The 23481-nt window shown below is 35.3% G+C and overlaps 2 protein-coding genes across 2 annotated transcripts in view; one reads left to right on the top strand and one right to left on the bottom strand.

Annotated features, from left to right (window-relative positions):
• The first annotated feature begins 1137 nt into the window (after positions 1-1137).
• KLHL1 (kelch like family member 1) overlaps positions 1138-23481 on the top strand; it is a 325875-nt gene continuing 303531 nt past the window's right edge. Inside the window, exon 1 of the mRNA XM_028526633.2 lies at positions 1138-2379. Within this exon, the coding sequence (XP_028382434.1) occupies positions 1880-2379 (500 nt within the window). The 5' untranslated portion in view covers positions 1138-1879. The remainder of the gene's footprint in view (positions 2380-23481) is intronic.
• LOC114508802 (S-phase kinase-associated protein 1-like) lies at positions 17106-19976 on the bottom strand. Its single transcript, XM_036011663.1, is given in 3 exon segments — positions 17106-17433; positions 17435-17661; positions 19896-19976. Coding segments are annotated over 3 exon segments (621 nt in total). The 3' UTR covers positions 17106-17120.

Here is a 23481-nt window from a genome sequence, read left to right on the forward strand (position 1 = left end):
AATAGAAAATTCCAGAAATAAACTATTCATAAGTTTTAAATTATGCATCATTCTGGATAGCATAATGGAATCTGACAGTGTCCCGCTCAGTCTAGCCCAGGGTGTGATCTACCCTTCCGTCCAGCTTATCCTTTTGTCCATTCTCTGCATGCTATCTGCCAGTAAGTAACTTAAAAGCCCTCTTGATTAACAGATCAACTGTCCCAGATAGGGCAGTACTTGTGTTCAAGTAACCCGTATTGTACTTGATAATGAACCACAACACTAGATTTGTAAAGCTGGCAGTATGCATATGCCACAGAGAAACCTCAAACTGCTTCCTGTAAGTGACAGGTATGTATGTGTATAAGGGAAGTGGATATAGGATACATAGGATTCTGGTTTCAGGCATCAACTGGGGGCTCTTAGGAAGTATTTTTCCCAGAGAAGGGAGGCTACTGTATTCATTTATTGCTTAAATTCTTCCACTCATTTTATGTCATGATTTATGTACTAGAAAATTGTTCCTTGAAATTCTCTTTCATCATTTTATTCCACTTCTCAGCTTACAATGAGAAGAGTTCTCATTCTATAGCTACACACTAAATGCACCGATTTTGCCATCCTCATTCTCTGCGCTCAGATGCCCATCTTCAAATGTCTACTGTGTGCCTCTGTCCCTCAGGGTGAAGTACTGCCTGAGCGCATTAATGACAGAATCACAGTGCAAGTGTCCGAACGGTGGCATCATCATCCTTTGACGCCAGCATCCCCGTTTCTTCTGTGCCTCACTACAGAGAAACTAAGGTTAAGGTTAAAGGATTCAGTTTATTAAATAATTCAAACCATTAACCAGCAACCTGAAAACGGATGGCAGCTTATTAAGTTTACGCCGTCATGATTCATATTTGGTGTTTACTGATGCTAAAGCATAATGTCTGTTTGCTTTACTTTTATTGCTACACAGTAATGTAGTGAGGAAGAAGGATAAAAAAGGTGACAAGATCCACGCAAAGGGACAATAAGAGCAGCAGCTTCCCTTGCATAAAGAAGATTGAAGCCTTTCCTCCCTCCCTCCATCGCTCGGTATAGGCCCCAGTGCACATCTGCGTCACTTATGGGGGAGGAGGACGCGCTGAGGCAGAGAGAAAATTGTACTGTGAGGACCTTGACAGCTTTTCCTTTTGCTTCCCTATATTTTCTGGGATATTTATTTTTCTCTTTTACAAACTGACAATATAAAACCACCCTTCTTCATCTCGCAGAAGGCGTTTGACTTTCTCAGAAATGCCCGGCAAGCTCTCAGGGCATTCTCCGAGAGGCTAGGGACAGGGACGCAGGTGCACGGAGAAGGCTGGGGCGGGGGGAGCGCTTCTTAGCGACTTGGGGCTCTTTCTCTCCCTCTCTCTCTCTCCGCTCGCCAGGCACTGAACTCAGCTGCAAGGAGAGGAGAGCCCACACCTTCCCGACTGAGGCTGTGCCACGGGCTCATCCCAGGGAGGTGTATCCATCTACCGCAGCCTCCCGAGCTTCGGAGCGGGCAGATCCTCCCTCGTGCATCCTCAGCACCCGGGTGGTCCCTCCCTCCGTAATCACGGGACACCTGCACGGGGATCCAAGATTATCAACCCTTGGCATCCCGCTTCTTCTCTGCTCCCAGCCCGTGGGCTTCGCACGCTCAAGTCCTGCGACCTGTCCGCAGCTGAGCCGCGCAGCTCTGCCGTCCGCGCTCCGGTTGTCACCTGGCAGAGAGCGCATCCCGCCTCGCCACGTCTGCTCCTGGGATACGGAGAGCGCATCCAACCTCCTTCTCCAACCCCAGGCTCCGCTGGTCTCCCCCACCAGCTGGCCCGTCCACTTCCACCCCAGCTGAGCTCCCTTTGCCTTCCCCGCTCCAAGCATGTCGGGCTCTGGGCGAAAAGACTTCGATGTGAAGCACATCCTGCGACTCCGCTGGAAACTCTTCAGCCACCCATCGCCGTCCCCCGGCAGCCCGGCGGGGGGCGGCTGCTTGCAACAGGACGGCAACAGCAGTTTCGAGCACTGGGGACCTAGCCAGAGCCGACTGCTCAAAAACCAAGAGAAAGGCAGCGTGAGCACATTCTGGAAGAAGCCTTCCTCTTCTTCCTCCTCTTCATCTTCTTCGCCATCCTCTTTGTCCTCTTCCTTCAACCCACTGAATGGCACCCTGCTGCCAGTGGCCACCAGGCTGCAGCAAGGGGCGCCCGGGCAGGGCACCCAACAGCCGACCAGGACTCTCTTCTACGTTGAGTCCCTAGAGGAGGAGGAAGTGCCTGGCCTGGACTTTCCTGGACCACACGAAAAAGGGCTGGTCCTGGAAGAGCTCAAAGTGGAGCCGACCAGCTCGAGCCAGGCAACAGGTGAAGGATGTGGACACAGGTACAGTAAGTCCCCACGGAGCATCCAAGCATCTCCCACTTTTTACTCATTTCCCCGACCCCCTTATGCTCTGGTAGTTAGTAAATCTGAAAGGTTTCAGATTGACAATTTTGGTTAAGAGATGCCAGCCTGGTTTTTATAAACCAAGCTTCAGTCTCGTTAAAAGTTTGTTCATTATTTCTTTTTTTTTTTTTACTCAAACATATTGTTTTTCTTTTTTGCAAGATTTTAGACTTGTAATCACAGTTGAACATATTCATTCTGGTAACTCTCTAGGTGGAGTGTTCTCATATTTCTGAGAAAAGTAGTATTCTGACATTACTTATCATTAAATCCTGTCAGTCTTATAGTTATCTGATGTGAGGTGAAACTTGCTGTAAACACCACTGAAATGCATCTCACATACTGGCCTAGAAGCTGACTTAGCATATGTCTGGGATCCCTGTGGCTTGAATCTACATTCCAGGAGGAATGAGGTGGACAGAAGGAGGCTATTGGACAGCAGCATTATCTTCTCTCTTTTATTTTCTCCATGAAATACAATGTCATTTTCTCTATCCCAACTTCCCTTTTGATCCTACTCTGCTTTTGCCTTGTAAAAACTCTTAGAATTAAACTGTTGCTGAGCCCCCTGACACTCAGCTTTCCTGATTTCCTGATTCGTTGGATCAGTATAAGATAGTGTATACTTAGTAAGCAGGTCAATATTATTGCTTGTTTATTTCTAATGTTACACCTCTTTGAGTAGAGTTCTACTTTTAAGAGTTGTAGAAAACCTTCATGTATTTGAAACTCCTTCTGAGCTTTACATTTTTGGAGAATGACTCATTACTCTGCACTGGATTGTTACTAGTTTTGGCATGCAGTGAGGATTTGAAAAGATCTGCTTTTGTTTCATATGATATCAGACACATTACTGAAGAAAATACAGGAAAAACAGGAAATTACAATGAATATGTTAATAAAACTTAATTACCTCTTAATAACAAATTAGAATCAACCAACTTTTTAAACTTGGTTGATTGAGTCAGCTTCTTGAAAAGTTAAATCACAAAAACAATCCATAAAAATACTATATATAGGTGTACTTTAATTATGCTGACATATGTGAGATTAGAAATACAAACGAACCTTTAAGTCACTTCAATTACATGGACTAAGTGAATTTAAATTTGAATCTTAACAGCCTTGAAGATAATCACATATTTAAAGACATTTAATGTTACACTAAAGAGAAAGTATTTTAATTTGCAATTTTCAAGTATGTCACAATTTTTTCTATATATAGGAGATCAAATGTAAATATATGACTCAATTAAGATATTTTTTTCAAAATGTTATAATTTTAGGAACCAATGGTACTATGAAGTTTTTGATTTATGTGTTCACTAGTTACCTATGATTTTAGACCTATTTTTTTTAAATAAAATATGCTGGGTTTTATCCCCTTTAGTTGAGGAAGTATAAAACTTTATTTATTTATTTACTTAGTTTTGGGAAATTATTTATAAACATTTAGCAATTTACCTTATATGTTTCAAAGAATATTAGTGAATCACTATGTTATTAATATTGATGTTGTGACCAGTTCAGGAAAAAAGTAGATTAAATTTTGTTTTGTAAAATATGCAAATCACCCTAAAATACTTGACCTGAGAATATTAATGCTTGATCAGTTTTTTAAAAATTACTTTATAACATATACATTTTCATGTATTTGTTACATGAAATACATGAGGCAAAAATCAGTAATTTTTGAAGACTTTCTTGGTTAGTTGGAGAATTTGAAAATATTAATGGAATATTGACATAAGGTATATAAAAAATAAAGCCAATAACCTTAACAGCTTAGTTAGGGAAAACACCCATCAGATTCAATTTCCTGTCCCTCATTTTTTAAATGTACATCAGTGTTTTTATTCACAAAGAGTTGTAAGTGAAAAGTATTCTGAAAATAATCCTTGTGTTACCTTAAATCATATATACTGTAGGAATGAGGGTCTCCTATGAGATTTTGCATATATAAAATATTAAAATCACATCTAATTTTATTTTTAAATTCTTATTAATACTTAAATCCTTTAGATTAATTTAAAGTTATTGCTGGAAAAATAAGCACTGATAGTATTCTCAGGGATATTATATGCTCCCAAACCTTCATAGAACATTGGTTCTGTGATAATGATTGACTAAATCTATACTACTGAATTTAGTAATTAGTTATTATCAATATATTGTATTAATATGTGGTAAAAATAAGGTTTATTTCACAAAAAAAATTTCCAAAATTAGATATTGAATGGATAATAATATACAAAATAATTTGTAGTGTCAATTTACTTTTGTTTATATCATCAATCATGTAGGAAATCAAATCCACATAATGTTTATAATGATCAATGAGTACATAAACTGCATAAACTTTGTATTGTAACTTGGATTACTTGGGTCATTATTATTTTATCATTCTGTGATGTCACATTTCATATTTAGCAATTTGTTTTATCAATTCTGACTTCTATGCTATAATTTATGTTCACATATAAAGCAAGGGTTCCCATCTTTTCTGTTCTCTTTCTTCGTTTTCTGATCTTCTCTTTATTCATCTGGTCTCTTACTATTTAGGAACATTGTTTTAAACACGTATATACAACTCAGTTTACCTCGCTGTTCAGTCAGCAGCTGGAAGATGCTCAGGGGAAAGCTGCCCATATTCTCAGAACTCTAGAAATGTCAAATTATCATGGAGTTGAAACATAAAGGTAGCAAGAAGACAGTGGTAAGCTAATTTACTGCCCAAACACAACCTTTATTGTATTACGCCATGCTAAATATAAATTACATTGCGCTAAACATACATAAACAAATCTCAGTATCCTAATACCTTAACTATTATACCATTAAGATTTCTAACTTTTACAGTGATAAACTCCTGACCTGTTATTAATAATTTTTCTCTATTGTCTTAATTTAGTTGTTGGAAAGTGTATAATTTCAGAACACTATACGTTTTGATGTGGTTAGTTTTGTCCAAAATTCAAAATGTAGTAAACTAAGAAACTGAAGAGAAATATATATATCCATGCAGTGTGTAGAGACATGAGTAGGAGAAAAAATGTCATGTTTAACTGCTTGCTTTTTTAGTTTGCTAAATTCTCACAGAGCACAGTCATCTGATTCATGGTTTTAGTTACCATCCATAAACTGTATTTCTAGACTAGCAACTCAAAACCTAGATTCCCCCTGACCTGAGGTCTCCCACATCCACCTCTCTGGCTGATCTCTCTGGTGGATATCAGAAAGACAATATATATACAACATGTAGAAAACTGAGCTCATGATCTCCCTTCTTTCTTGCTCAATGTCCTTCTTCTCTGTCTCAGAGAATAGCCCTCCATGCACTAGTTTGTACAAACTAGAAATACAAGGTCATGTTTGCCCAAATTCTCTTTCCCATCATTTTCATTATTCTATCTAGCCCCTTCCCTTTCACATGAAAAATGCTCCTTCTGTATCTCTCCCACATCTCTCCCACATCTTTCCATCTCCATTGTCTCCACCAATTCTAAGATACTGTCCTATTTCAACTCAACTTCTGCAACTGCCATCTGGATCATTTTTCCTCATTAATTTTCCCACCTGTAATTCATTCTCCATACTAGAGTCAATGTAAATTATAAAATAAAAATCTGAACTGTTTTGTCATGTCCCTGCCTTTCCACTTCCTGATCCCCAAAACATTTCCAGCATCCTCTGACCTCAATCCATACTTTGATCCTCTAGGGTCTGAATGATTTGTCCCTTGCCTGCTATCTGGACTTTTCAATCTGCAACTTCCCATCACCCTCTGCCTTCCAGACTCCATGGCCTTCTCCATCATTTTTCTCTGCTGGTGGGCCTCATGAACCTGTTATATCTCTTGCACAGTGACTCTCCTTCCTTAATCTACCCTTCCTTGAGTATTTTTATTCACCATTGAATGTCTTGAATAAAAACTTTGTACCTTTTCCAGAGAAGCATTCATTGATCCCCCAGACAAAAATTTTACTTAAAATTTTCTAGGACATACTATACTCTCATTTTATTTTCTTTGGGTAAGTGCCTTCTATTTATTATTTAATTCTTTATTGTAGCATGTGATCATATGTTAATAACCATGTTCCTTTTATTGTTTGTCACTGATTACAGTTGCCCAGTAGACAGGGTGTTTGTTTTGTTCATCACTACAGAATATGTAGTTACTCAATAAACACTACTGAGTAAGTAAATATTCGCCATAATCAAAATTAGTGATGTTGATAGACCTTGTTATTTGGCAGGTAGCGTGTTGAATATTTATTTATATTGTGTCATTTGATATTCAGAATAATTCTATGATTCTGGTACAATTATGTGCCTCTTTGGTACACTGATTGCATGAATGAGAAATCTTATATATAAACAGGTGATTAATTGGCGGAGAGTCTCAGACTTTTACATAACACAGCTGGACATTTTTTGTGTGTGTGTGATTCAAACTTTATTTTTAAAAATTTTACTAAATTCATGGGGGACAATGGTTAATAAAATTATATAGGTTTCAATGTTACAATCTATAATGTTATTTGTATATTGCATTGTTTACCACACATAGCTGTAAAATCTCTTCTATAACCCTTTTCACTTTCCTACCTCTGCTGGACTTTTACTCTTTGCTATCTGATTCCAGACACCATAACTCAGAAGGCTTTGCCAACTCTTCTTTCCCTCTGCTTAAACAACCAAGCAGAACATAAGAAAAGAGGCTCTAACTAAGGTTATTATGAAACAGGTCTTTTTATTCTGTTGGTGTAAGTCATGTTTGTGTTTGAATGTTTAGATAGAATTCTTAAAATGATAGTATTGCCCCTCACTGCTTGGCTTATAACATATGATCTCACCTTCAACTGGAACATGATCAACAAAAGAAAAAATCAAACAAAATATAACCAGAGACATTGAGATTAAGAACAATCTAATAATAGACAGAGGGGAGGGAGGAGGGGACAGTGGGGAGAAGGGTTTTCAGGAACTACTATAAGGGACACATGGACAAAACCAAGGGGGAGGGTGGAAGCAAGGGAGGGACATGGGTTTGACTGGGGTGGGTGGGGTGGTGGGGAGAAAATGTAGACAACTGTAGTGGGACAACAATAAAATAATTTAAAAAAGAAGAAGAAAATGATAGTATTGCACAATGCCTGGTGAGTCTCAAAGAAAACTTCTTAGCACAAGTTAGAAAACATTCGTTCATTTCCTGAAGTATAATACATTCAGAACATTTTAATTTATAATTAAACAAAAGTACAAAGAAATAACTTAGACAAAAAAAAAACAATTTAATTTTGGGGCCAAAAAGAGAGCTTTATGATAAAAATCTGCTTCTGAAGGTCAGAACAATTGATACAGAGAAATGTCACAGGAGGCAGCACCACAGCATCTGAGCCTCACGGAAGCTGGTGGGATGTGAACCAAGTATTTCAAATGAAAAGGAATCAGCCTTGCTTCAAAAGAAAAAAAAATCAAAATGGTAAGACACTATTCCTTCAGGAAGGTAGCTTTAAACTATACTTCTCTGGAGCACTGGAATGAACTAATGTTCACATTTCCCCTGCAACCACAAGTTTGTACTGAAAAAAAAATAGTATGGAGTAATTTTACTCAATTTTATGTCTTCTTTGGTAATTTATCCTAGGCTTGGGCATTATGCAGCCTATAGTTATTTAAGGCAGAAAAAAACAACAACAATACCTTGTTTGGGGAAAGCCTTTTCTTTCTTACCTAAATGCCCATCATTAAATCAGTGGATCAAAAAACTGTGGTACATGTGGTACAATGGAATACTATGCAGCAGAAAGAAAGAAGGAGCTCCTACCCTTCACTACAGCATTGAGAGACCCAGAGAGTGTTATGCTAAGCAAAGTAAGCCAGGTGGTGAAAGACAAATACTGTATGATTTCACCTATAAGAGGAATGTAATGAACAGACAGAACACTATAAACTAACAAAGAGAACCACAGGTGTGAAAACAGGGAATAGACTGAAAGTGACCAGGGGAGAGAAAGATAATGGTGGAAAGAAGGGGAGGGGACTCAACAAAGATCATATATGAATGACCCATGGACATGGACAACAGGGTGGGAATTGGCTATGGGAGCGGTGGGGGGAGGTATATGGGATGGGCAGAGGAGAGTGAAGGAGGGAAAACTGTGACAACCGTAACAGAATAACAATAAAAATGACCTAAAAAGAAAATGACTTACTATAGAAATTTGAAATAATGTCAGTAGTCAATGGGGAATTCAAGTAGCAAGAATGAGCCTAAATTCTACAAGGAATTTCAGAAAGTTGTTAGTTAAGGATTATAGAGCTCAGTGTCCTAGAAAGACTTTTTCCTAGCCACCAATGACTAAAGACTCTATTAGGAACCATGGAAACAATAGTTTAAAATGCAGTAATTGTACCAAGAAGGCGGTCTCTAGAATAAATGCACTTGATTCAGGGCAATTTTAGCATTCAGAACAATTCTTATGAGTAGCAGGGATGATTTTGCTTTATTAAATCATTTTTCTTGAGTGTGAATTATTTCCTAAAATGTTGTGAATACTGAATTTAAATGTCACCTTTCTAACACCCTGCCATCCCCCAATCTTCTCCTTTTCCCCAGTAACAAGGAGATTTGTATACTCTCTGTGTTTTCTTTGGGAAGAAGGAAAAGTTTTTTTATTTTCCCATATAATCAGATTCAATTAATGCCTATTTTGCTGAGCTTCAAAAAAAAAAAAAGGAAGCTATCTGATGTAGACACAGAAAATATGAGCAGGTCAATGATGGTTTTTAAGATCTTGTAAGTTAATTGTAGGCAATAATAATAATAAATAAATAATAATAACCTGTTGCACTATATAGCATTGACGTTAGCTACATTTGCTGAATTCTCTGGCCAGGATTTAAAAACATTTGACCTAAATGCTTATGAAAGCTTCACAAGAGTTGCCTCAACCACAGAGAATGTATGCTATGATTTTAGGATCCCAAGAAAAATCTGTTTTGAATGGTAGGTCTATGTGGCAGATAATTTTAAACAATGATCATGTCACAGAAATGATGCTATTATGAAACTAATCTTAGAGTCTTCAATAATAGTCAAGAGAAACCAATTGGACTTAGTTCTAAATTCAGCCTTTCCTATTCCTTTGGTGGCTTTAATTAAATTCTAATAACTGATTTTCATAGGAAATGATCAGTTTGATTTTTTATACTTGTTGTGACACTTTGTCTTGGTAGATTATCTTGGCATCTTTTTTCGCCAGGGATATTACTAGGCATTTTCATCTTTAGTAAAATATGATTCAATAACTTAAATTATAGGATCAGAAAATTGGAGAGTTATATTGCAAGGGAAAGGAAAATTTAAACTATTTTATCATTGTTCAAGAGAAGAGTGCCAAGATCTCTTTGAATCAGTAATAAGATATCTTTTAGATTTTGTTTTGGTTTCCCTAGTAGATTCCAATTTTACTCAAATGTCCAAGAGGTCTTTTTAGGTCAGTATTCACAAATATCAGAGCTTCAGAGAAAATGGAAAATCTATTATTATAACTTGTAGTTTTGAATTTATGAATATAAAACATCGTGAAATTCTAACTCTGAGATTCAACTTTGAACTGTACTGTTTTGAAAATAAATCTGGGATAGTTTTTATCATTTGCAATACAATTTAAATGTGATACCTATTTTTTTTCAGTTACCTTACCTTTGTTACACTAGGATGTAATTACAATAGAGAAGTTTACATAAATTAGTACTTGGATGTTTGGTACTTGGTAATCCACTGATGATTTTTAAAGATCATCATTTATTTATGCATTTGTTTATGCATTTACTTATGCATTTTTTCTCAAAAGGCATAACATTTTCACATTATAAATATTTTATTATTCTGTTACAGTAGTCTTGGTTAGGTAAATATATCATGTTTAGTAATATGAATATGCCCACATTATTTACCTAGAAATTAGAAAATTTTAAAAAGCAGTTAATATAAAAAAATCCTGGGCCAAATAAAATTGTAATCATTATATTCAAGACAGGATAAGAGAACTTGTTCTCTTATTTCTAGCTAAAATAGAATAACAGGGACTGGACATACCTTCTCCCTTGAAGAAACAACAAAGAATGAAGGAAGAAAAAGACAAATATATATATATATATATATATATATATATATATATATATATATATATAAGAGAAAGAAGAAAGAAGAAAGCAAGAATGAAAGAAAGAAAGAAAGAAAGAAAGAAAGAAAGAAAGAAAGAAAGAAAGAAAGAAGGGGAGGGAGGGAGGGAGGGAGGGAGGGAGGAAGGAAGGAAGGAAGGAAGGAAGGAAGGAAAGAAGGAAGGAAGGAAGGAAGGAAGGAGAAAAGAAAAAAATAAGGAAAGGGAAGGGGAAAGGAGGAGAAGGAAGGGAAGGGAAGGGGAGGGAAGGGGAGGGAAAAAGAAATGTATATGAAACAACATTTTTCCAGACACTGGACAATGAAGGATAATGATTCCTAAAATATGAAAAACAAATGAATGAGTCCTGTGATTGCCCAGATCATCATTTGAGAGAGATCTCAGGCACTGTTACAGGGAAGGGGAAACCAGGAGGAATATGATAATCACCCTGGATTAAAGACATGGAAATGGTAAGCATCAGAAATGGTAACTATGTAGATTAAAAAACAAGATTTCTCTTATTTAAATCTAGAACATTTGAAATGTACATGATAGTTGGACAAAGAAAACAGACTGTTATGAGGTTTTCATCATATGTGTAACATAAATGTGTGACAACAATAGCATTAAGACTGGGAAGGGAGAAATGTGGGTATAGTATTGCAAGTTTCTTACACTAAATGTAAAGTAGTATATGATTTGAAGGTAGTCTCAGAAGTATATGATACATCCCAGAGTAATACTTTATTAAGAAAACAATAATAAATAGTAATCCAACAAAAATATAAAATGCTGTCATAAAATTATTAAATCAATCTAATAAAAGAAAATAGGAACAAAGATAGATAAAATGGAAAATGTGCAGCTCAATTGTAGTCTGAAAGCTTACAATATCAATAATTGCATTAAAAGTAACTATTCTATATAGCCATAATTAAAAGTAGAGGTTATTAGATTGCATAAAAACTCAGACCCAATTTTATTTTGCTTACCAAAAATACACTTTAAATATAAACACAAATATTGGTTAATTGGAAAAAGATGGCAAAGGCATAAAATTCTAAGACTAATAAAAATAAAATGTATTAATACCGGAGAAAGTATGTCTCAGAACAAAAAAATATCAATCCGATAAAGAAAATATATGAAAAACCTACAGCTGACATCACTATTGAAAGGCTAAATGTGTTTCCTCTAAGATTTGGAACAAAATGAGGATGTCTCCTCATTCCACCTTTATTCAAAATTGTATTAGAGATGCTAATCTGTTTGATAAAATAAAGAAAGAAAGAAAGAAACAAAAAAGGCATCTATACTGGAAAGAAAGGAATAAAACTGTTTTCACTTACATAAGGATTTATCATCTATGTAGGTATGAAGTAATATGGTATTTCTTTTTAGTCATAATTGTTTATTAGAAAAAATTTATGGAATCTATAAAAAAGATAATGAGTTTTTGCTAGAATATAGAATCAAAGAACAAAAATAAATTATATTTCAATATATTATCAAAAACAACTAGCAATTGATATTATAAAAATAATATATTTTATAGTAATGTCAATAAAGTATGAAGAAATAATAGCTATGACAAACATGTGAAAAACCTACCATACACTGAGAATGATAAAACTGTACTAATAAAATTAAAAGCATAAATAATAGAGAGATATATCATGCTCATGGATCAAAAGACTTATCATTAAGATGATGATTCTCCCTTTTACGTTCCTGCCCTCTTTGTCAAGTATGAATTGACCATAGAGACATGGGTTTATTTCTGGGCTCTCTGTTCTGTTGTTTGATATCAGATATTGTGATCCTTCCTACTTTGTTCTTCTTTTTTAAGGTTTCTGAAGCTATTCTGGATCATTTTTGGTTCCATATAAATTTCTGAAATATTTGTTCCAGATCTGTGAAATATGCCATTGGCATTTTAATGATGTTAATTCTTCCAACCATGAACATTGCATATGCTTCCATTTATTTGTATCTTGCTTAATTTCTTACTTCAGTGTTCTGTAGTTTTCCTAGTATGGGTCTTCATTTTCTTGGTTTTATTCCTAGGAGCTTTATTTCTCTTGTTGCTATAGTAAATGGGTTCACCCCCCTTAGTTTCTACTTTTGATATTTCATGCTGGTGTAACAAAACTGCCTTTGATTCTGAATATTGACTTTATATATTACTATTTTGCCAAATTCACTTATTAGGTTGAATAGTTTTTTGGTGGAGACTACAGGGTTTTCTATGTACACTGTCATCTGCAAATAACGACAGCTTTACTTCTTCCTTTCCAATTTGGATGCCTTTTAATATCTTTTCCTTGTCTGATCATGCTGGCTAGACCTTCTTGTACTGTGTTGAATAAAAGCGGTGAAAGTGGACACCTTTGTCTTGTACCTGATCTTAAGTGGAAAGCTTTTAGTTTCCTGATGAGTATAACGTTGGCTGTAGGTTTCTCATGCATGGCCTTTACTATTTTGAGGTATGCTCTCTGTATTCACACTTTATTGAGCATTTTTATCATAAATGGGCACTGAACTTTACCAAATGCTTTTTCGGAATCTATTGACATGATCATGTGATTTTAGTCTTTCATTTTATTTATGTGGTATGCAATGTTCATTGATTTGCAAATATTGCACCATCCTGGAATCCCTAGGATGAATCCCACTTGGTCATGGATTATGATCTTTTCAATGCGTGGCTGGATCCAGTTTGCCAATATTTTGTTGAGGATTTTAGCATCTGTGTTCATCAGAAATATTGACCTGCAGACTTATTTCTTTATTGTGTCTTTATCTGGTTTTGGAACTAGGACAATATTGCCCTAGTGAAAAGTCTTTGGGAGTCTTCACTCTTGTTGAATTTTTTGGAATAGTTTGAGAAGGATACATGTTAGTTCTTCTTTAAATGTTTGGTAAAATTTGTCTGTGAAGGCATCTAGCTTAAAGCTTTTGTATGCCTGGAGGGTTTTTTTTTTTTTATTACTGCTTCAGTTTCACTAGTTATCTGTCTATTCAGGCTTCTACTTCTTCTTCATTCATTTTTGGAAGATTGTATGTTTCTAGAAATTTGTCCATTTCACCCAGGTTTTCAAATGTCTTGTCATATAGTTGTTCATAGTAATTTCTTACAAATCCTTTATATTTCTGTGTTATAAGTTGGAATTTCTCTTCTTTTATTTCTGATTTTATTTGGGCCCTTTCTCTTCTTTTCTTGATGAGTCTGATTAAAGGCTTGTTTATCTTTTCAAAGAACCAGCTTTATTGATTTATTGATCCTTCAAAATGTTTTTTTAGTCTCTCATCATTTATTTCTGCTCTGATTTTGATTGTTTTCTGCCTTCTACTCACTCTAGTTTTTGTTTTTGTTCCTCTAGTTTTTGTAGGTGTAGGGTTATGTTGTTGATTTGAGATTTTTCTATCTTTCTAAGTATGCCTGTGTTGCTATGAACTTCTCTCTCAGGACCGCCATTACTGTTATGGGCTGTTGTGTGCTCATCTTCCTTTGGTTCCAAAAACTTTTTGATTTCTTTTTTGATCTCATTGCTTACCCATTCATTGTTTAATAACATGTTACTTGGTATCCATGTATTTGAATGTTTTTGAGTTTTTTCCTTCAGGTTGGTTTCTAGTTTCAAGCCATTGTGATCCAACATGCTTGATATGATTTCAATTTTCTTAAATTTGTTGAGGCTTGTTTTGTGGCACATCATGTGGTCTGTCTTTGAAAATAAAAAACAGCCTTAATAAACGTTGTAACAAGAAGTGTACAAGTAGAAGCAAAAAAAAAGAAAGAAGAAACAAATAAATTAGACCACCAAATTAAACCATACCAGAATAAAGTCAATATGGATAGAAGATGTAAATATAAGTTGTGACACCACAAAAGTCATAGAGGAAAACATAGGCAGTAAAATTTCAGATATCCTACACAGCAATATTTTTGTGGATATATATCCTAAAGCAAGGAAATAAAGGAAAACATAAATAAATGAGACTACATGAAATTAAAAAGCTTTTGCATGGCTAAATAAACCATCCTCAAAATGAAAAAGAAATCTGCTGTATAAGAGAACATTTGCTAATGATATATTAGACAAAGGTCTGATTCCAAAGCATATAGAGAACTAATATGACTCAGCACCATAAAGACACAGTCCAGTTAAAGAATGGGCAGAGTACCTGAATTAACACTTCTCCAAGGAGGACATACAGATGGTCCATAGACATACGAAAGGATGCTCAACATCACTAGCCATCAGAGACATGGCAATTCAAACCACAATGAGATACCATCTCCATTGGTCAGAATGGTCATCATTAACAAATCAACAAACGAGTGCTGGCAAGGATGCAGAACCCTAGTGCACTATTGGTGGGAATGCAGACTGGTGTAGCCAATGTGGAAAATATTATGGAATTTCCTCAAAAAACTAAAAATGGAATAGCCTTTTGTCCCAGGGACTACAATGCTTGGATTGTACCCTAAAAATCCTGAAACACCAATTCAAAAGGACTTATGCACCCCAATGTTCATAGCAGTGTTATTTAAAATAGCCAGCTGCTTGAAACAACCTGAGTACCCATCAGTACATTAGTGGATTAAAAAACTGCTACATGTGGGACAATGGAATACTATACAGCATAAAGAAAGAAGGAATTCCTATTTTTTTTGACAGCATTGATGGAACTGGAAAATATTATCCTAAGTGAAATAAGCCAGGGGGTGAAATACAAATACCATATGATTTTAACTATAAGAGGAACCTAATGAACAAAACAAACTAATGAGCAAAATAGAACCAGAAGCATGAAAACAAGGAATGGACTGGCAGTAAATAGAGAGGAGTTGGAAGGGGGGCAAGAGGGGAGAGAAAGGAAAGGGACTAGTCAAAGAACAGGTATGAGTGGCCCACAGACATGGACAACAGGATGGGGACTGACTGTGGGAGTAGGGTTGGGCTGGGTGGAGGAGAGCAAAGTGGAGAAAATAGGGACAACCGTATTAGAACAACCATAAAATATATCATAAAATAGATTATTTTTTCTACCAGAATTGATCTGTAGATTGTATACACCCTCAAAGAGACATCTTTTTATTTTTTTATTAAAATTTGACAGGAATATTCTAAAATTCCTTTGAAAAATTTGAAGGACCTAGAATAAAAACAACTTTGAAAAAAGTGAACAATTTTGAGGAATAACACTTGCTGACTTTCTGATTTATTTTGAATGTACATTAATCATGATAGTGTGTTATCAGGGTCACAGTATATAATTAGATGAATAGGAAATGAAAAAGTCATTTTTGTAATAGCCATAATGAGGTATTTATGCCATAAAAAAGAATAAGCAACTGGTCATCAAACACTATGACTGAATGAAAGATGTTATGGTGAGCCAACAAATCTCACTGTATGGTGTATATCTCTTTAACCTTTATCTATAAGCCAGATAAATTATCCATTGTACTGATTCTTTATACTTTGAATAGAAATTTGATTCTAAATTGTCTTGAATCATATATTGGAGTCAAAAACACTTTTGTTTGATATATGACATTTGTTTTGCTTAACTTGATAATGCAATACTCACATTGACTCTTTCACTGCCTTGCTCTTGGGAGGAAAAGAGAAATAGAGAAGGAAGAATGCATAGCTTCACAATAAGGATTTATGCAAATAGAGTTAAAAATGCTTCTCATGTGAGCACAAGGAACTTGTATCATAAGACAGTGGGAACCATCTCCATTGCCAATCCTAGAGGAGAAGCAATATTATCCATGAGCTTTACATTAATGACACAGAAAGGAGTGAAATATGCTGTCCCCTTCCCTGACTTCACTTTGTACTTTACCAGATAACTTGGAAGAACCACTAAGCATATTTTCACACACAGGAAAAACAGCTTATATTCTACTCTATCTTCTTGTACTAACAGATATAAAATATTTACATATAATTAGTCTTCTAGCAACAGCCCGTGACTTTTCAATAGATTTATTATCAGAAGAACACTTTTTAATTGTAAAATTTAATTTATATCATTATAGAGTTTCCCAAAAGATATACCTTAAAATTTTTTGCATATATTTTATTTCTTCAAATTGACACATCTATTTGAAATCTTTATCAAAGTTGAAAACTCACTTGTGTATATTCTTACTCCTTTATTCTCTCACACAATTTTATTTGCCTCGTACCAAATTTTTATCTAAATATAGTAAACGTTTATTTTTTTTTTGCCATAGAGAACCAACAATTCAGTTTTATTCAGAACAAAGAGAAAAGAAACTTTTTGATCACACTGGAAGAAACTCAGCTGTAGGTTTGGAGTCTGTACTCCAACTACACATGCAATGAGGACAATACACCGATAATACAGTTGATTTGCTGCTGCATTTGTCTACTGTTTGTCTAACATTAACAACTATTAACAGAGCAGTGCATCTAGTATTTGGAACAATTCTTACAGTGTTACAGTGTCAGTGACAACAATTCACTTTTCTTTGTATACCTGGGTTTCCTCTTCTTCAGTAAAGTCGTTTTTGATGCTGATGGTCTTGTGAATCCCTTCAGGAGTTTTCCCCTTGATCATATTGGCAACAGTCTTGAATGTAACATCAAGCAAACCTTTGATGTCTAAATAGTTTGCAGCCAGGATAAGTTCAAAAAGTGTTCCTTGGTCAACTTTCAGGAATTTTTGGTCCCACATAGGGGTATCATTGGTTCTTTTTTCTTTGTTCTCATCATCCTCAGGAGGAGGAGGGTCATCCTTGTGGCAGGTGCACTGGTGAATGACCTTTTGTAATATTTGGTAGAGGAACTGGGTCATCATCATTTTCATCATCCATTCCCAAATCTTCTAACATTGTCTTGACAGTCACAGATTGTTTGGCAATTTCAACATCAACTTCAAATATCTCTCCATCAGAACTCTGCAACTTAATTGAAGACTCGGTATGCAGTAGAGAGTGGGCCTGAGGAGAGCAGGGCAGTGTCAGCAGAGACAACAAGGAAAGGCAGAGAACAAAGGCCTTCTAAACATTTAAATTTTTATCAGTGGTCTAGCTGGTGTAGCTCAGTGGATTGAGCATGGGCTTGTGAACCAAATGGTTGCAGTTTGATTCCCAGTCAGAACACATGCCTGAGTTGCAGGTCAGGACCCCAGCAAGGGGCACAAGAAAGGCAACCACACAGTGATATTTCTCCCCCTCTCTTTCTCCTCCCCTTCCCCTCTCTCTAAAAGTAAATAAGTAAAATCTTAAAAAAAATGAATTCTTGTTAGTGAACTCCAGAAAAATCTTTATAATGCCACACACTGAATATATGTATGATATATAAGAATTGGTGATTTTTATAACATACATATTCTAAGTTAATATTGTTTGCATTATTTTAATATATTGGCACCTACAGTTTCATGCAGCAATGGAAGGAAAACTGGATTCAGCATTAGAAAATCTCAGTTTTAGATGCAGGTAAAGTCTACCTGTACAGGAAAATGTCATCATTGTCAATTAAATTGCTCCTTATGTCATTTTCTTATGTTACTAGAATATGAATGGAAGAGGGCAAGAAATGCATTATATCTAAAGTATTCAGGCCTTGCCACTGCAAAAGACAGGGATCTTTTCTAGTGGTTGAATTAGCTTGACTCTTAGCATAGCAGCATGAATTAGGCTGCTCTTTGGCTACTTAAGATATGAATTGAGCTCCATTTTGTACACTGAAGGTTTATTCTGAGCCAAATGTACACCATATAAAAACTATTCCTTCACTCAATGAAGACTATTTTTAATCAATTATATCTTTCCAGGCAATATGCCTGCTTCCTGATATAAAAAGAGGTACAGAAAAAATCTCTTTTTTCACAAAATAAAAATTAGTAATAAAATTTAAAAAATAAGTAATTATAAAAACGTAACCGGTGTTTTACAAAATACACACATATTAAAGAGGTTTTTCACAGTACAAAAAAAGAAAGCTTCAAAAGGGTCTTAATAAGGATGAGCATCAGTGTTTACAGTTTCTTATTAGGAAAAAAAAACAAGTAAATTAGTGTGCTTATGCCAGGATGAAATGTCAGGTGATGTGACTGAGGTTATAGACCATTGTCAGACAATGAGGGGCCTTCTAGATCATAATTAAGACCTTGAGTTTTACTTACAATTACTGTAAGACAATGAACCTAGCTGATGTGTTTTTTTTTTCCATTAACATATGTAAGACAGACTAAACAAAAGAGAGGTAAAACTGAACATAGACAGCCATGTTAGAAGGCTAAAACAACAATCCTAGTAAGAAACTATTACAAAGAAAAGACACAGAAGGGAAGAAACCATTTAAAAACTAAAATGCTCCAATTGCCAATTAATTGAAAATTTAATTGTTAAAGAGGTAGAGAGGTAAGAAGATGTGTACAGTTTTGGATGGATGAACAAATGGATTTTTTTTGTTGCTGTTCTACAAAGTGGATGATGCAGGGGACTGAGAGGAAGAAAATAATTATTGTTTTGAACAATCTGAGTTCAATAAGAAGCTGGCATAAATATTTTAATGTCTACAGTCCATGTGGAGTGGTCGTAGAGGGGTAAAGGAATTATAGAACTTAAAATTTAGTTCTATTGTAGTAGAGAACACATTGGATTTTTTTTTGAGAGAGAGAAATTTTCTTTTTTTTATGATTTTATATATTTATTTTTAGAAAGAGGGGAAGGGAAGGAGAAAGAGAGGGAGAGAAACATCGATACATGGTTGCTTCACTTGCTCCCACAATGGGGACCTGGCCTGCAACCCAGGCATGTGCCTTGACTGGGAATCAAACCAGTGACCCTTTGGTTCCCAGGCCAGCACTCAATCCACTGAGCCACAGCAGCCAGGGCAGAATACATTGGATCTTAAGATTTCACATGATGAATAGACCTGAACAGTGACAGAATCAAATCAATGGCCATGAGTTAGTAACTTGGGATGAAGATGTGGAGTTGAAGGAACTGGGAAAAGGGGCTCCTTTGTGTGATGAGCCATGTATGAAAGATTAATTTGCCCAGGAACATAGTTGGATTGGAGAGGTCTAGATGTCTTCAAATATTAGAGGACAAAGATGCTAGATATATCTGGCTAATCACTTTGCAAGTTTTATAAATGTCTAAGTCACTAAACCTGAAACTAATTTAATATGGTTTGCCAACTGTAATTTTAACAGTAGGAATGAATATCAGATAATCTTTAAAAAAGGGCAACATCAGGTATACTAGTGCAAGCAACTCACTTGAGCCTTCAAAACTGAATGACTTTGTTTCCTGAGGACGTAAGACCCATAGTATAGGTGCACACATGCAGTGCTAGACATTTCTAGACACTACCTCCAGGTGCCAGGGTTGTGAGGACTGTGAACAACCTATCAATTAGAGGGGTGCAAGGGAAGCAAATGATGAATGAAACATCCTTGCACTACCCTTTTGAAAGGGATAATGAAAGTTTCAGACTGACAATCTCAGGAAGTTAGCAAAGGCAAGAATGTATGTCCTTATGTGTATGAGATTCTAAAAGGAGAGAATGACTAGTGAGGCTTGCATTCTATGTGATGGTCAGGGGTGATACAGGTGGGATGCGAATGAAGTTGAATGTAGTTCCATATGTGCCGCTGGTGAAAAGTTGGTACATTTGTGTTTACTTTACAAATAGCCCCACGAAGGTTGATTATGACCAACTGTATTTCATCAAACATTTGAGAGATTTTTTAATGGGTAAGAGGGTGGGGTTTTACACTGCTATTATGAACAGGCCCAATACAATATGAAAATTATTAATCATTAATAATAATCATTAATACAAATTAATTAATAATATATTATTAATTAAATTACCAATTGTTAATTATTTAAAATTATTAAAATTACTAAGAATTTAAAGATAGAGACAGTACAACATGAAACATAGGACCCTTCTGAACACAGGTCCACACACATGAAGCTGTTGAATAGAATCATGACTGTAGAACATAAAAGGTTGATGTAATCTTTAAAGGGACCTCTTTACCCAACACTAAAAGTAAGATGCATCTTAAAAAGCCAAAAAATGGAAAAGCAATTCCAGCTTAAACAGTCACATATTCAATAAGTTTCATAAAATTTATAAATAAGTGTATATAATTACAAAGTTCACAAAAATACTTAAAGTAAAATATGCTTTTAAAATTATATTAGTTTTAGGTGATAACTTCCTCAGAGTGTACAAAGCTTCTGAAATATTCAGCACATTATTTTACTTGAAAGGAAGGCTATTGGAACCAAGTACGTAATGTTAAAAGCTTGGGCCTCAGGGAACTTAATAGTATGTGTTGTCAGCTGTACTTTGAAAAGTTTTTCACTATTCACATGTATGCCTGTATATTCTATGTTGAGTTCAATATATGAGTTAAAATGATCCCTACATTACTTCTTTAATAAAGAATGTATGGGTAACTTTATATTTCACTCACATTTACTCAATTTTAAACTAGATTGGAGATTTACATTGGCCTAGGAGCTAGCCACAGAGAAATAAATGTAACAGCCAGAGTGAGCTAATGCAGTATCACCAACCTTTCCCTACACAAGGACTTCAGAAGAATGCATTCACATCTGAAAAATCAATGATTGTCACAGTCTCACGAAGTATCCTTCTTATCATTTCTTATTGACTATAATTATATTATGGGGTTAAATATAACTTTCTTTAAAATGCTGTATTTAAATGTGCAGATAAACTTAATTGAATGTATTAAAGTAAACTGGGAATTATTTTGGAATTTGATTTCTTCAGACAAAGAAACTCTGACACTTAAACATTTTATAAAAAGAATGTTCCACTTGACATACAGAGGGCCCAAAGACGTATGAAAGAATGCTTGACATCACTAGCCATCAGAGAGATGCAAATTAAGACATCAAATTAAAACATCACCTCATATCAGAATGGCTATCATTAACAAATCAATAAGTGCTGGCAAGGATAGGGAGAAAAGAGAACCCTAGTGCACTGTTGGTGGGAATGCAGACTAGTGCAGCCACTGTGGAAAACAGTATGGACTTTTCTCAAAAATCTAAAAATGGAACTGTCTTTTGATCCAGTAATCCCACTCCTGGGATTTTACCCCAAGAATCCTGAAACACCAATTCAAAAGAACCTATGCACCCCAATGTTCATAGCAGCATTATTTACAATAGTCAAGTGCTGGAAACAGCCTAAATGCCCATCAGTAAATGAGTGGATCAAACACATTGGAATACTACACAACAGAAAGAAAGAAGGGACTCCTACCATTTATGACAGCATAGATGGAACTGAAAAATATTATGCTAAGTGAAATAAGCTAAGCAGCAAAAGACAAATACCTATGATTTCATCTATAAGTGCAACCTACTTAACAAAACAAACAAAACCAGCGGAATAGAACCACAGGCAGGGAAACAAGGAACAGACTGACAGTGACCAGAGGGAAGGGGGAAGAGATAATAAGGGAAAGAATGGGAAGGGTTTAGTCCAGGAACATGTATAAAGGACCCATGGATATGGACAACAACATGGGGATTAACTGTGGAAAACGGAGAGCGGACAGGGTAGGGGAGAGCAATGGGGGGAAAATTGGAAGAACAACTATAATAAAAGGATATGGTAAAAATGATAAAAAAGTTCCACTTGAAATTATAAAGCTATAATTTTTTAAAATTATAATTATGAAAGCTTTGTTATGGAAAGGGCTAATAGTTCCCAGTAACAAATGTATATGTAAAATATAAATTATATCATATTGCTCAAGTCACATTAATCAGATCATTATAATACCCATGGTTAGGAATAATCAATAATATTTTATTGCCAATGAGACTGTCATTTACGATAGTTGGGGGTGGGGAGGTGAACCAATGGGACAATATCTACTGATATAAAAAATACAAAAGTTTTAAAATTCAGAAATACAGGTTTTTCTATGGTACATTTACACAATGGAATTCTATGCAGCAGAAAGAAAGAAGGAGCTCCTACCCTTCGCAACAGCTTGGATGGAGCTGGAAAGCATTATACTAAGTGAAATAAGCCAGGCAATGAAAGAGAAATACCATATGATCTCACCTTTAACAGAAACCTAAACAACAAAACAAAGAAACAAGCAAAATATAACCAAAGACACTGAAATAGAGGACAGGCTGACAGTGACCACAGGGGAGAGAAGAGGGAATTTCAGGGGACATTGGGAAGGGTTCACAGGAACAAACTTAAAGGACACATGGACAAAAACTAGGGGGAAGGTGATAATGGTAGGGAAGTGGGAAGGGTTAGGGGGGCTGGATGGGGAGTAAAAGGGAGAAAACTGTACTTGAACAATGATTAAAATAAAATTAAAAAAAATAAAATTCAGAAATACAGGTTTTTAGTAAATATCCTTCAGAAATGAAAGGACTAGAAGTTAAGGAGCACATATACCCATGCTTGTTCATCAGTAAAAGAATGACAAAAATTATTTTGTATTCATGTAAAATATATTTTATAAAATATTTCAAATAAATATATATCAAAATATATCGTGTAAAACAGGAAAAGAATGAATAAATATAGATTATCTCAGGTAACACTAGCATTCAATGCATAAAGCAATTCATAAAAATTTGTGTGAAATGTATTTAAAAATAATATGTGAGATATGATGACAATATAGTAAAAATTAAAAACAAAAACTCCACATGCATGTTTATATGTGTAAGTTCCTTTGTAAGATGAGAAAATAACATTTTCAATCAAATGCCACATTTTTACATTTGTCACCAAAAGATTGTAAGATTGTCTCTGTTCATGATGTGTCCATTGAATTTTAT

The sequence above is a fragment of the Phyllostomus discolor genome, chromosome 11 (genome assembly GCF_004126475.2).
Source record: "Phyllostomus discolor isolate MPI-MPIP mPhyDis1 chromosome 11, mPhyDis1.pri.v3, whole genome shotgun sequence".
NCBI lineage: Eukaryota > Metazoa > Chordata > Mammalia > Chiroptera > Phyllostomidae > Phyllostomus > Phyllostomus discolor.